General features: G+C 39.2%; 1 protein-coding gene across 1 annotated transcript; it reads left to right on the top strand.

Annotated features, from left to right (window-relative positions):
• The first annotated feature begins 381 nt into the window (after window positions 1-381).
• LOC118275595 (uncharacterized) lies at window positions 382-4,592 on the top strand. Its single transcript, XM_035593616.2, has 5 exons — window positions 382-536; window positions 1,114-1,280; window positions 2,052-2,245; window positions 3,489-3,729; window positions 4,253-4,592. The coding sequence occupies exons 1-5, from the start codon at window positions 426-428 to the stop codon at window positions 4,455-4,457; spliced, it is 918 nt and encodes a 305-aa protein (XP_035449509.2). The 5' UTR covers window positions 382-425; the 3' UTR covers window positions 4,458-4,592.
• Window positions 4,593-12,046: the final 7,454 nt, after the last annotated feature.

The following is a 12,046-nucleotide window of genomic DNA, read 5'->3' as shown; positions in this document are numbered from 1 at the left end:
TGTTACAAAGTCATGCGTACTGCCATCAGAAGTTTCCTCAAAAGACCACTACAGAACAAACTTGCACGGTTCTCACACATTTTTTTTGAATATCGTGGACTTTAAAAGAGACGATGACCTCTGAGTTTGTTTTGGCTTGTCTTCTCAGAGTAGACTGTTAGGAAATACCGACCACAACTAGATTTTTATAATTTTGACGTGTAAAAGAGCTCTTCTATAGCCTATTTGCAAAATCATTTCATTTCATTTGAAAGGTGTAAGTAACGGAATTTTATATAGAAAAATAACCAATAAACATCATAGCTAGATACGCTTACAAAGAGGCAGTACTCGTGACCAAAATAAAATACTATCCATTTAATCTTCACGGCCCAGTGGAGCTTATAATTGTAATTCAGTCATAAAAGTTATCACGTAAACTCTTTATGTTAAGTCAATTGGAAATATCAAACGAAGTAATGTATCCTTTTGTATTTATTGTTTTGTGTTCTTATCTTGGTTCGAGTCTCGCTGCTGAGCCCGTTGTTAGTTGTAGGGTGAGTTGATAGTATTGGAATATAAATACCTGGAAGTATTTCTGTGAAGTAGCTGGTCAAAGAGTTGAGAATACTTACGTACTAAAATGATTTTGGCGAATTTTCATATATCGGATTTTATCGCGCAAAGATAATCCGAGCATAGCTCTCTCCATCAGCAGTGGACGTCTCTTGGCTGATGATGATTTTTGGATCCCACAATTTATCCATCCCCCTAAAGGCCTTCAACATACATACATAACTTCAAGCCTGTCTGCCATGGGGGTAGGCAGAGAGATAATGAAACGCCAATTGCTACAAATCTTACATCATCATCAACAGTCATCAGTCTTTTCATGCATACTCGTCGGTTAAGGGTACTATATTTGGCCCTTCGTTAATATATCGCCGATCTAAAACGTCGTCAACCAATTCGTAAATCCTTTGGTGTTGCGAAGATCCATAGGCGGCACCGATTGCTTCTCATTGGGACCACCCAATGCTGAAATGCATACGGACCACCATATGCTAGTTCACCTCCTTACTTCATCACACTGACATTTGACAATAGTTGATTATTTAAACCCTTATCTTCTAGTACCGAAGTAACCACCTCCGTCAAGATGGAGGACTTTGTTTCGAGATTCCTCCGTGGCAGCATCAGCCTGTTGTACTGGAGGACCACCTGGTCAGCCTTAGAGAGAGGTGGGGGAACTCCAGCGATTCACGTCGACAGCTGAGGTCGCAACTTGCTTTGGCGAACAGGTATCTATTTATTTATTTCAAGTAGCCTGTCTGTTCTTCAAAGTATAATATAACGGTTATGATTTTCAATGCTTCGTTGGCCAAGTGGTTGCAAGTGCAACTGCCGGGCAAGGGGTCTCTGGTTCGATTCCCGGGTCGGGCGAAGTATTACTGGGCTTTTTTCGGTTTTTCGAAAATTTCTCAGTACTAGCACGGAGTCTGGAAATGTGCCCGGTATATGGCAATAGGCTCACCACCTATTACATGGGACTTACAACATAAATTGTGAAAAGTGGGTGTACTCAGTGGCATTATGTGCCATAATGTGCACCTCTGCCTACCCCTTCGGGGATAAAAGGCGTGACGATATGATTTTCAATTTAGGTAAACATTGATAATATTTTCAAAATTCTTATTACTTACAATAAAAGAGGTGTAAAGGAATTCTCCAAGAACAGACGACTCGTTTTAGAATAAATAACTTTAATACAGATTTAGTGGTAGCAATTTAGAAAGTAATACTGTATTTATATTATTATGAGCGCACGAAACATCCGTCGCTGACCGAATCTGTAGGCTATATCAGCAGTGTTTGTATCCCCGCCCACCGCATCTCACGCCGCTGTAGTCCACACGTTTGATGCGGAACAAGAGGTCCAGCTCAAATGGACTTGTAACTGGTAAAAACTCTAACACTAACGCTGATGCTGATGAGCCATGCGATTGTACAACTAACTAACCAACCTATTTATTAAACTTTTTAAATGTCTTGCTATAAATACTTTTCTACAGTGAAATATCAAGATACATGGACACAGTACTAGCCCCATTCCTGGACACGTATCACAGGAACATTCAGAATTCGTACCAGCAGTTGACAGGAAAGATATTGAGAAGAATCAAGGATGAGATCAACGCAGCTGTTCAGAGGAAGCAGCAGATTTATTCTGAACTCACGCAGCTGGCTGATGACCTGAAAGTACCAAGTATGATCTTTTTTTTTTATTTCTAACTGTGATCGTCCCACTGCAGGGCAAAGGTTTCCCTATCCTCTTTCCAATCCACACTGAGCAGAGCTTATTGCGGTCAATTCTTAGGTATAGGTGTCAAGTTTGTCCCGCCTTCTGGGTCTGTTGACGATGAGTATGATCTTAACTATAAAATTCCTAATAATGTATTATAACTAGGTCTCGTTGTACATGATAGCATATAAAGACTGTGCCACTGCCTTACTTGAGGTCACCAGATGGGTGCGATTTACAGGTTAAAAAATGATTGGCACTTACAGTGGGCCCTGCATTAGTCCCTAATGTATGAACCTGCAGAAACTAAGCTTCAAAATATTTACAGAAGCATTGTCAAATTACTTTGTGGCATTACTCGTCATTTCTACAATAGAAAAAGACATTTTATTAAAAGACATATAATGAATCCTTCAGAATAAGAACTCAATTTTAGCATAACACATCACTGGATCAACAAAAAATAACTTAATACCCCAGCTATAATAAAAACAGTTTCAAAATCTATAATAGCAACGTGGACATGCAACGTAGCCGTACGATTTGCAATGGCTATGGCGTCGAATTTATTCCAATATTATGAGCAAAGTAATATCGAACCGGTCTGATGTTAAATTTATTATGGACTTCGATGCAAATTTAATTGCCCTCGCTTGCATGATACGTCCACGGGCTGTTTTCGGAATTAATTCTTCCATTATTCTTCATACGATATTCATATACCGTTTTGCCGTTTTCAAATTGTATTAGTTAGGTCGTTAAATTGTTATTTATTGATCCGGGTTCCGCTTTTGGGGTCCTTTGGGTTCGTCTTTTCATTTTGTAAAAGGTATTATTATCTTGTCAAAGGATATTTTTGATCTTTCTGTTTTAGTACATAGAATTTAAATACGATGTTTGTTTGAAGTTAAGTTACTTCTATAAAAGATTTGAAACATCTTTGCGTAAGTGTGTATATGAAGTTTTCACAAATAATTGAAGAGATTTTGAGTTTGTTATTCCAACATTTACTTTAATCTATTCATGATAAGTACTTGAATAGTGACAGACATATTTACTCTTGACTTTCACATTTTACACAAATGTTACTTGACGTAAATGCTTAAATTTTGGATTAGATTTAGTAATGCATATGTACTTTATAGATGTTCAACTTTGTGTGGTTACAATAAGGTTTATTTTCTTTATACCTCTATCCCTTTAACAGTTATGTGTGAAGAAGAAAGACGTGCAGCTCGCACGCTAGCAAACAGACATGTATCCACAATATACGCTTGCACAGAAGACGCTCGGGCTTCAATCGCGAAGATGGGGAAATACGCTGAAGAAATGATAGGGATTACCAGGAATCATATGCAAGCTACACTTCTGGAGGCTACCAGGGCTTTTGAAACCCCTGGGGGTAATAGGGAAGCGGCTGCAGCTCAAAGAAGTGGTTCAATTCAGAAGTAAGATTGAAAAGTATTTGTGTTTATTTTAGCTTTGTTAGTTTCGGGTATGTCTTAAAACTACGACCAGCTACTAACGGACATTGTTATTACCAAGACCCCTATCAACTATGGGGGTTATGCCAAATTTTTATTTCACTATTGAAGAAAAAAATACTTCTATTATGAAGGTGGTTTGCCATAATCTTTACTGGCTGGTGGCTTGATAGTTTTAGTTGATTCACCGAATGTTTTGAAGACAGTGCTATGTATTACTTTTGTTTCTGATCATAGTTTGAGGTTCACCAAAATCTAGAAGATGTTACTATTGTAACATCACTATTTAGTAACTTTATTTTATGTTACCCCAACACTAATATGTGAGGTCGATGGCACTGTCATTCTTGTGTGAACGAGTGTAGTCGTCCTTGTAAAATAAATATCAGATTGTGAAATATTAAGTAAAATATTAATCAAACGATATAAAGTTGTTTAATTTACAGAATAAAAACAATTCAACTATGCAATAATCTTCTTCTTGCAGATCTGACGTATCATCCTGTCTTGAAGAGTTGTCAAGAGCGGCAGTGGTCTTAGGATACGAATTGGACTTGAGCTTAACAAATGCTAGAAGACATAATGAGCAGTCCTGTGAAAGGCTGACTTCCTGCACTTCTAGGGGACGAAGGCATACGGAGGAGTCTGTGGCAGCATTGAGAGACCAGATCTATCAATGTGTTTACGCTTGAAAATGTTCAAGATTTATTGTGACTCAGGTTATAAAATGAAACGATTGATGTGTGAGATTGACATGCGATATTTTACGGTTTACGGCTGGAGTTTTGTGATTAAGTGTTAAATTAAAATTATGACTTTTTGAAAGATTTGTGTTTTTATTTTCTAATTTTAACATTTAAAATGTTCCATTTTTGGTTTTACTTGGAGTGTTATTTTTTGAAGTGGGGAAAATCGTCCAATTGCTTCTCCCGCATTGGGCGAAGCGAGAGGGAGTGTCAGACTTTTACTGACTAAAAACCACCGCGTTCCTACTCCTGCTTTTCGAGCCAGAGCCCCAACAAACCCGCTAGATATTCCGCAACACCGGGCATGGACAGTGTTGTTTTTGAAAATTATCAAAACTTAGGGCATATGTTTTCTTTTGACCTACGTCTTTAAGTCTAGATAGTCTATATTTAGCTTTAAAGTTTAGACTTTTAGCTAAATTTTACTTAGACCCAAACAAGATGGCGGTGACCCTAATCTTGTTAAGGAAAGTCTAATTAGAAGGCTTTAGAAAATAAGAAATAAAAGGTAAAAGGTTTTAACATTTTAAGGTTTAAGATTTAAAAAGACATTAAAGTGTGAGTGCCTTTTCCAAGTGTTATTTTGTTTGTGTTCTTGCATTGTATGTAAAATGACTTCATACAAGAAATAAAAACGTAACTTATGGTTTACTTTACATGCCACGAATTTTATTTGCAGTTTCAGCTTCTTGGTTCTTTTTGGGTAGTTTGCAGAAATATACCGAAATTATGTGAATTATTACTAAATAAAGTGCCATTTTACAAATTAGTCGAAGTAATCGTTTTAAATGAATGATTCTAGAAATTTATAAAATTGATCTAAGCGTTTAGTCCTCTACATGGAGGACTAATTGTTCAGCAGTGGACGATGATGACGAAGCATTTAGAAACAATTTTTTTCCAGAAGTCCAGATGTATTTCAACTTTGAAATGGTAATGCTTTAGCTATTGTGAGCTAAAAAGATAAATTTTAATGATTTACTAGGAATACAAACTTCATAAATATACTCCGAAAACAAAGTGAATAAATACATAAATAAATATGTATCTCTATTTATTTTCAAATCAAACTCTTCGTAGAAAATGGATTAGGTATGTACAAACACAAGCACATCAAGTTATCCCAATACCTTTAAAATCAACTGTATCCCAAAGCAATAAAGTTCAAATTCAAATGTAGCTTATATGTACGATATACGTTAAAATATAGGTCTCTGAAAAAGAAATACATATTTGTTCAGGATGGAGCCAATAAAATTAACTAAACGGGTGGAAATTAAACATTTTATTTAAGTTCTGTATGTGTGTTGGGTATAAACCTGGGACATTCTATCAACAACAAAGTTTTGCGGTCCGTTGATGAAATACTTACATTGTTTTATAATTAAGCCACGAATTCTCGTAGAAGGCATTATTATAAGGAATTCGACACATTGTTTAAAGTGTGGGAGAGCCATGCTTCGGCACGAACGGGCCAGAGTGATACCACGGCCTCACAGAAAACCGTCGTGAAATAACGCTTGCGTTGTGTGAGTAAGGTTACCGGAGGCCCAATGATCCCTTCCCAATCTTACTAATCTCCGACAACACTTAAATTCCTAACCCCAAAATTTGGCAACGCATTTGTAACGCCTCTTTTTGGTGTCCATATGCGCAGCTATACTTTGATAAAGCACATCAATACCGGCCCAAAACAGCACACCATATCCGAAATATATCTTTGAAAGTCAAAGTCAAAGCATTTATTTCAATTAATCTTAATTAGACACTTTCGAAACGTCAAATTTTCTATCTATCAGTGAAGCTAGGTACTCCTACCAAAGAGTAGCTTCGAATGTAGAAGAACGAGCAAGACAAGCAACACCATCAAAACAAAACTCAATAAAATATTCACACTCCACTAATCCTTACATCTAAACTGTTCTATGAAAATTCAGAGACCCGTTTCAACTTCATTATAACGTTTCGTAGCTTCTAGTTTAGACCCTCGTCCCTCCAGTGTCCTTCCTAATCATGGCCATTCTCCAACCCTTTAATTTAGCAACAGTTAGACGACAAAGCTAAATCAAATTATTCAAATATTTAGACAACACGGCCGGCCGCTAATGAATTTAGATTAGTTCGTCCTGAATCAAACGAGTGCTTCGTGGATTTGTGTGCGGATTGCTATACATACTTATATATATAAATATATATATATATATATAATGTAGGTATGTAGTACATGGTGTTGTGGTTCTTCAATCATTACCAAAATCTTTATTTTGGTTGGTTGGTATGGACGGTACGATGAGAGAAAACATTATGAGGAAACCTGGGCTTATCTTACTAACATTATAAATGTAAAAGTGTGCGTTTGTTTGGGATGAAATTTGGAACAGGGGTAGATATATTTTTTATCCTACAGAAAAGAGGGCGAAGAAGCTAGTCATTTTTGAAATCGCCAACCTGTGTTAAGTCTTCTTGGTGTGAGAACAGGCATTTGTCTAGCAGTGGCCATTTATAGACTGATGAAGTGATGTGTATCACAAAAATCACAAAAATCAGAATGAAAATTCGATAAACCCACGACTTCACAAACTAATTGCTAAACTACCATCCTAATATCTATTTAAAAACCCAAAACGACATTAAAACAAACCGGAGATATAACAATGTGGCTACAAGGGACAATAAGAATTAATAATACACTCACAATTCAAAAACTTGGGCTGGGACGGGCTAAGTGCGAACTTGTATGCATAAAACATCAGCTCAGGACGGTGGGAGGTTGGTGATCATAGACTACTCATATATTTATCATATTTATATGATGTCTAGTGATGTGTGTGTGTGTGTGTTGGTGCGTGAATTAATGTTTTCATTATATCACGTACGAGTATTCTATTACGAAAGAAAAGGTATGTGGTCACAAGTGCGACTGCCGAACAATGGGTTTCAGGTTCGATTTCCGGGTCGGGCAAAGTATTGCTGGGTTTTTTTCGGTTTTTCGAAAATTTCTCAATGGTAGCACGGAGATTGGAATTGTGCTTAGTATATGGCAATAGGCTCACCCCCTATTATATGGGACTTATAACACAAATGGTGAAAAGTGAGTGTACATTGTATAGCGGCATTGCGTGCATCTCTGCCTACCCCTTCAGGGATAAATGACGTGACGTTGACGATATTTTATTTTTGTAGTATGATTTTTGCTATGTAAAAAGATACGACTTCCCAAATCATCATTATACAAAAACCAACTTGATGTACCTATAAGTCCTCGAAAAATCTTCAAGCATCATAAAACAAAGGTAGGTTAGAAAAGACACATCCTTCAGCGGGGACAACTGAAACTTTCATCATAAAGGCTGTATGAATGATATATTCGCGAGGAGTTGAAATAGTTGTGGCTACGGACCATAATTCAAGGGTTATGGAACACTCGGGAGAATGGCTTTACGCATTCGTTCTGGGATTAGCATCTTCTTATGTTTTTTTTAGGTTAAAAGGAATTTTAGGCTAGGATTTCTATAAGTTATACGATACGAGCTTCAAACTTTTAAAAATGTGCGTACTCCCTTTAAAAAAGGCCGGCAACGCGACGCTGACTCCTCTGGTGTTGGGGATGTCCATGGGCGACGCTGATCGCTTACCATCAGGTGACTCGTCTGCTCGTTCTATTCCATAAAATATATTTATAACAGTTTCAATTTCAAGTTCCTAATTCAAATTGTAATTGACTGCCTTGAAAGAAATCTCGGAGTCGATGACTAAAGTTTTATTTTTGATACGTTGCGTACACTAGGATTTTATCCTGTGTTGTGAGTGAGTTTACAAACAAGTTCACATACAGATAGCACCTACACCCGAAACAATAATTGGTGGATCACACAAAGAGTTGCTCCGTGCGTAATCGAACCCGCTACACGTAACACGACCACAGGTTGCCCAGCCGCGCCAACCGTACTGTTGTTACATCTTTTGTTCAGTAAAACTGAATAATTTATTAAACAATTCAACTCATGAATTATTTTTAAAAACAGTCTTACGAACAAACCGATGGACTCAATCAAATGAGCAATACAAACATCTATTCACTCATACAACAATACCCATAGCATAAAAATCAACACAACGAAATACAACCATGCTACAAAAAACCGAAAACACACTAACAAAATTAAAAAGTATAATCCCACACAAATAGGGTAAACGCACCTATACACGTCCGTAACAAAACACTTTTTTAAACCAACTGTATAACGGGACCGTCCTGTTTATCACTGCAACTTGCAACCGCAACTAGCAACTGCAACTAGCAACTTCAACCCATTCTCGCTGGAATTAATCGTCCGTGCCACGTTAAAAGGGGCGAAAATATACTGATATGGCTATTTTCATTAGGTTTTGTGTGTTTTTTTTAAACTGTTATGGGTTATTTTTATGTGGTCGTGTTTTGTTGCTGGGTTAAAACAATAATGTTTGGGTTTATGAATAACTTGTCTTTGTGAATTTTTATGTTTCGTTTGTATAGTTTTTTTTATAGGAAGATGAGTTCGTTTGCTTGAATTTAGGACGGTCTGTTTTGGTCGTCTGTTATTGTAATGTGATATTATAAACGTCTCGCCTTTTAATTGAAAAATGGGTTGACAGAGATGTAAGCGCACATTTTTTTTCTTTATAAAAAACTTAGCTCAAAATTAAGATTTTCTCATGTGTTGTGTGTGCATTTACAAACATACAAGTTCACATACACATGACACCCAGACCCGGAACAACAATCTATGGATCACACAAAGAGTTGTTCCGTGTGGGAATCGAAGCCGCGACACGTTGCATGGCGGCCAGTTGCCAAGCCACCGCGCCATAGTCAATATCAAGCCAAAATTAACACCCACTTATTCACTAGTTATGTTAGATCTCATGCTTTTAGGAGTGAGTCTATTGCCATAAATCGGGTACAATCCGGGCATCTGCTTAAACGAAAATCGGCTTTAAATACCCAATTGTATCCTTGTCCACACAACCTAGTAGCCAAGTATACAACTGTCCACGTGGTAATGTATTCCTCCATACAACACAGGAGACAGTGATAAGGTGCAACGCATCATGGCGGATTTGCGACAAGTGACGTCATTTGTCACTCGTCCGGCCAGTGACGTCACGTTGGAACTTGAAACGTAGCTTTGTTTGTTTGTTTTGCATTTTTGTTTGTTTGTGAATGATTTAAAAGTAATTTAGTGATGGTTTAGATGCAGTAAGTTTTTTTTATGGTAAACGAGCAGATGGATCACCTGATGGTAAGCAATCGCCGCCGCTCATGGACACCTGAAACACCAGAAGCGTTACAAGTGCGTTGCCAGCCTTTGGGAGGTTAAAAATTTAAGGGTAATTGGGTCTCCGGTAACCTCTCACAAACACAACATAAGCGTTGTTTTACGTCAGTTTTCTGTGATGCCGTGATATCACTCCGATTGAGCCGGCCCATTCGTGCCGGAGCATGGCTCTCCCACACTTTAGAGTTTAGTTTTTATAAAACAATAATGTGTGTTCGTATGTGACTACTGTAAGAAGAAATAATGGAATAAAAACTCAAAAGGTCCCTTTAAAAACTAACTGCAGCAACGTTACGTCTTTTAATGTGCATACCCCTGTGCCTACCCCAGAGGTGCATATTACATAGCATGCTGTACAATGTACACTAGGGTGGAGCGAAAAAATCTTTTTCTTAATTTGAAGTTTCCTGTGTTTTCAAACATTGACCCATAGTAATAGAAATGTTCATGCAAAATTACAGCTTTCTAACTCAATATCTTGAGGTGGCGCATTAGGTATGAAGTTTGAAAAAAATTACAGAAGTAGAGTTACAAGCAAATATTTATTTCTAACTATATTACCATATATTTAAATGAATTTAAACTACTAGAATAATAAAATACTATATGAAATTACCATAAAAATAAAATTTTGATGTTCAGTATCAGAGGTTCCAGTTTCATCATTTTGGCAAAAATACTGAGATTTAGTGTCAAAAATAGGTATTTCTTGAATGGATTTTATTTTATTACGGATGAAACCATTTCTATCATCGGGTCCACAAACAGATGCCGAAGCCTCCGTTATACGTTTGACACACCTTTCTACTGCTTGAGGAGACTCGACTAATTATTATGATTTGATAGAATTGGCGAAAAAGAGATAACAGAACCTCCTGTAACAATGAAATACAGCGACTCGGAAATCACTATAATGATTGCACCTGAAGGTAAATTGATTGAAATTGAGAAGTATCCTTGCCACACTCAAACAGTAGAAAGGTGTGTCAAACGTATAGCAGAGGCTTCGGCATCTGTTTGTGGACCCGATATATTTTGCAGCAAACTCATCATATTATCGCTTCTTAATTTCATGACATCGCATAGATTGAGTTGTCATCTTATCTACAGAACCAATGTACATTTTGCGCTCATTTCGTTGATCTTTTAAGAAGTTTTCCTCAGCAGCAGGTGCTTTAGTCACACATTTGCATACTTCTCGGGATAAATGTTTACGTGGTGCGATATAAAAAAATATTTGTAGAATATCGCTTATTGGCGTCATTGCGTAACCTTTCACATATTTGTACTTTTGAAAGTACAAAATATCCGGGGAGGCGGCGAACCTCCTTGCCGGATTACCGCCGTGGGATTTGGAGGCGAAAGTGCTCGCGCGCGTCTTTAGTCTGCGCGCCGACGCGCGTCGCCGGGGCGAAACTCCGCTGCCGCGCCAGATTAGTGCTTGGCGGGACGAGCTCCGGCGCGATCTCATGGCGGATTGGCAGCAACGACTGTCGCAACCGAGGGCTGGGCTCGCTGTCATTGCAGCGGTAAGTCCCCTCTTTGAGGAGTGGCTAGAGAGGCGCCATGGCGTCCTCACCTACCGCCTGACGCAGGTGCTTACCGGACATGGGAGTTTCGGTAGGTTCCTGAAACGCCCGGGTGTCATCACTGCGAAGACCGCCCGGAGGACACGGTGGAACACACGGTTGCGGTCTGCCCTGCGTGGGCTGAACACCGCCGTGCCCTCAGGGAAGTGATCGGCGACGGCGACCTCTCGCGTCCGGCTTTGATTCAGACCATGGTGCGGAGCGAGGGGGACTGGGATGCCGTCTCCTCCTTCTGCGAAGCAGTTATGCTAGCTAAGGAGGAGGCGGGACGCGCAAGGGAACGAACTTCCTCACGCCCCAGCCGACGCGAAAGACACTCCGGGCGTCGGGGATCGCGTGACGATCTCCGGCCACCGTAAGTGCGGGTCTGCGGACGGCGAGCAAGGGTAGCTCGCCGCCCGACCAGAACCAGACCCGTGCGTGCGGCGCGTTGCGTTCCGCGCGCGCCTCAAAGAGCCATCAGACCACCACAGATGGGGCCCAGTAGGGCTGATGCTTAATCCGGAGCTGCGGACTACCTAGCGGGTTTACCGGGGCTCCGGCTCGACAAGCAGGAGTAGGAACGGGGTGGTTTTTAGTCAGTAAGAGTCTGACACTCCCTCTCGCTTTGCCCTGGCGAGAGAAGCCA

Source organism: Spodoptera frugiperda, chromosome 8, assembly GCF_023101765.2.
Source record: "Spodoptera frugiperda isolate SF20-4 chromosome 8, AGI-APGP_CSIRO_Sfru_2.0, whole genome shotgun sequence".
NCBI lineage: Eukaryota > Metazoa > Arthropoda > Insecta > Lepidoptera > Noctuidae > Spodoptera > Spodoptera frugiperda.
This window is presented reverse-complemented; position numbering and strand designations above follow the sequence as displayed.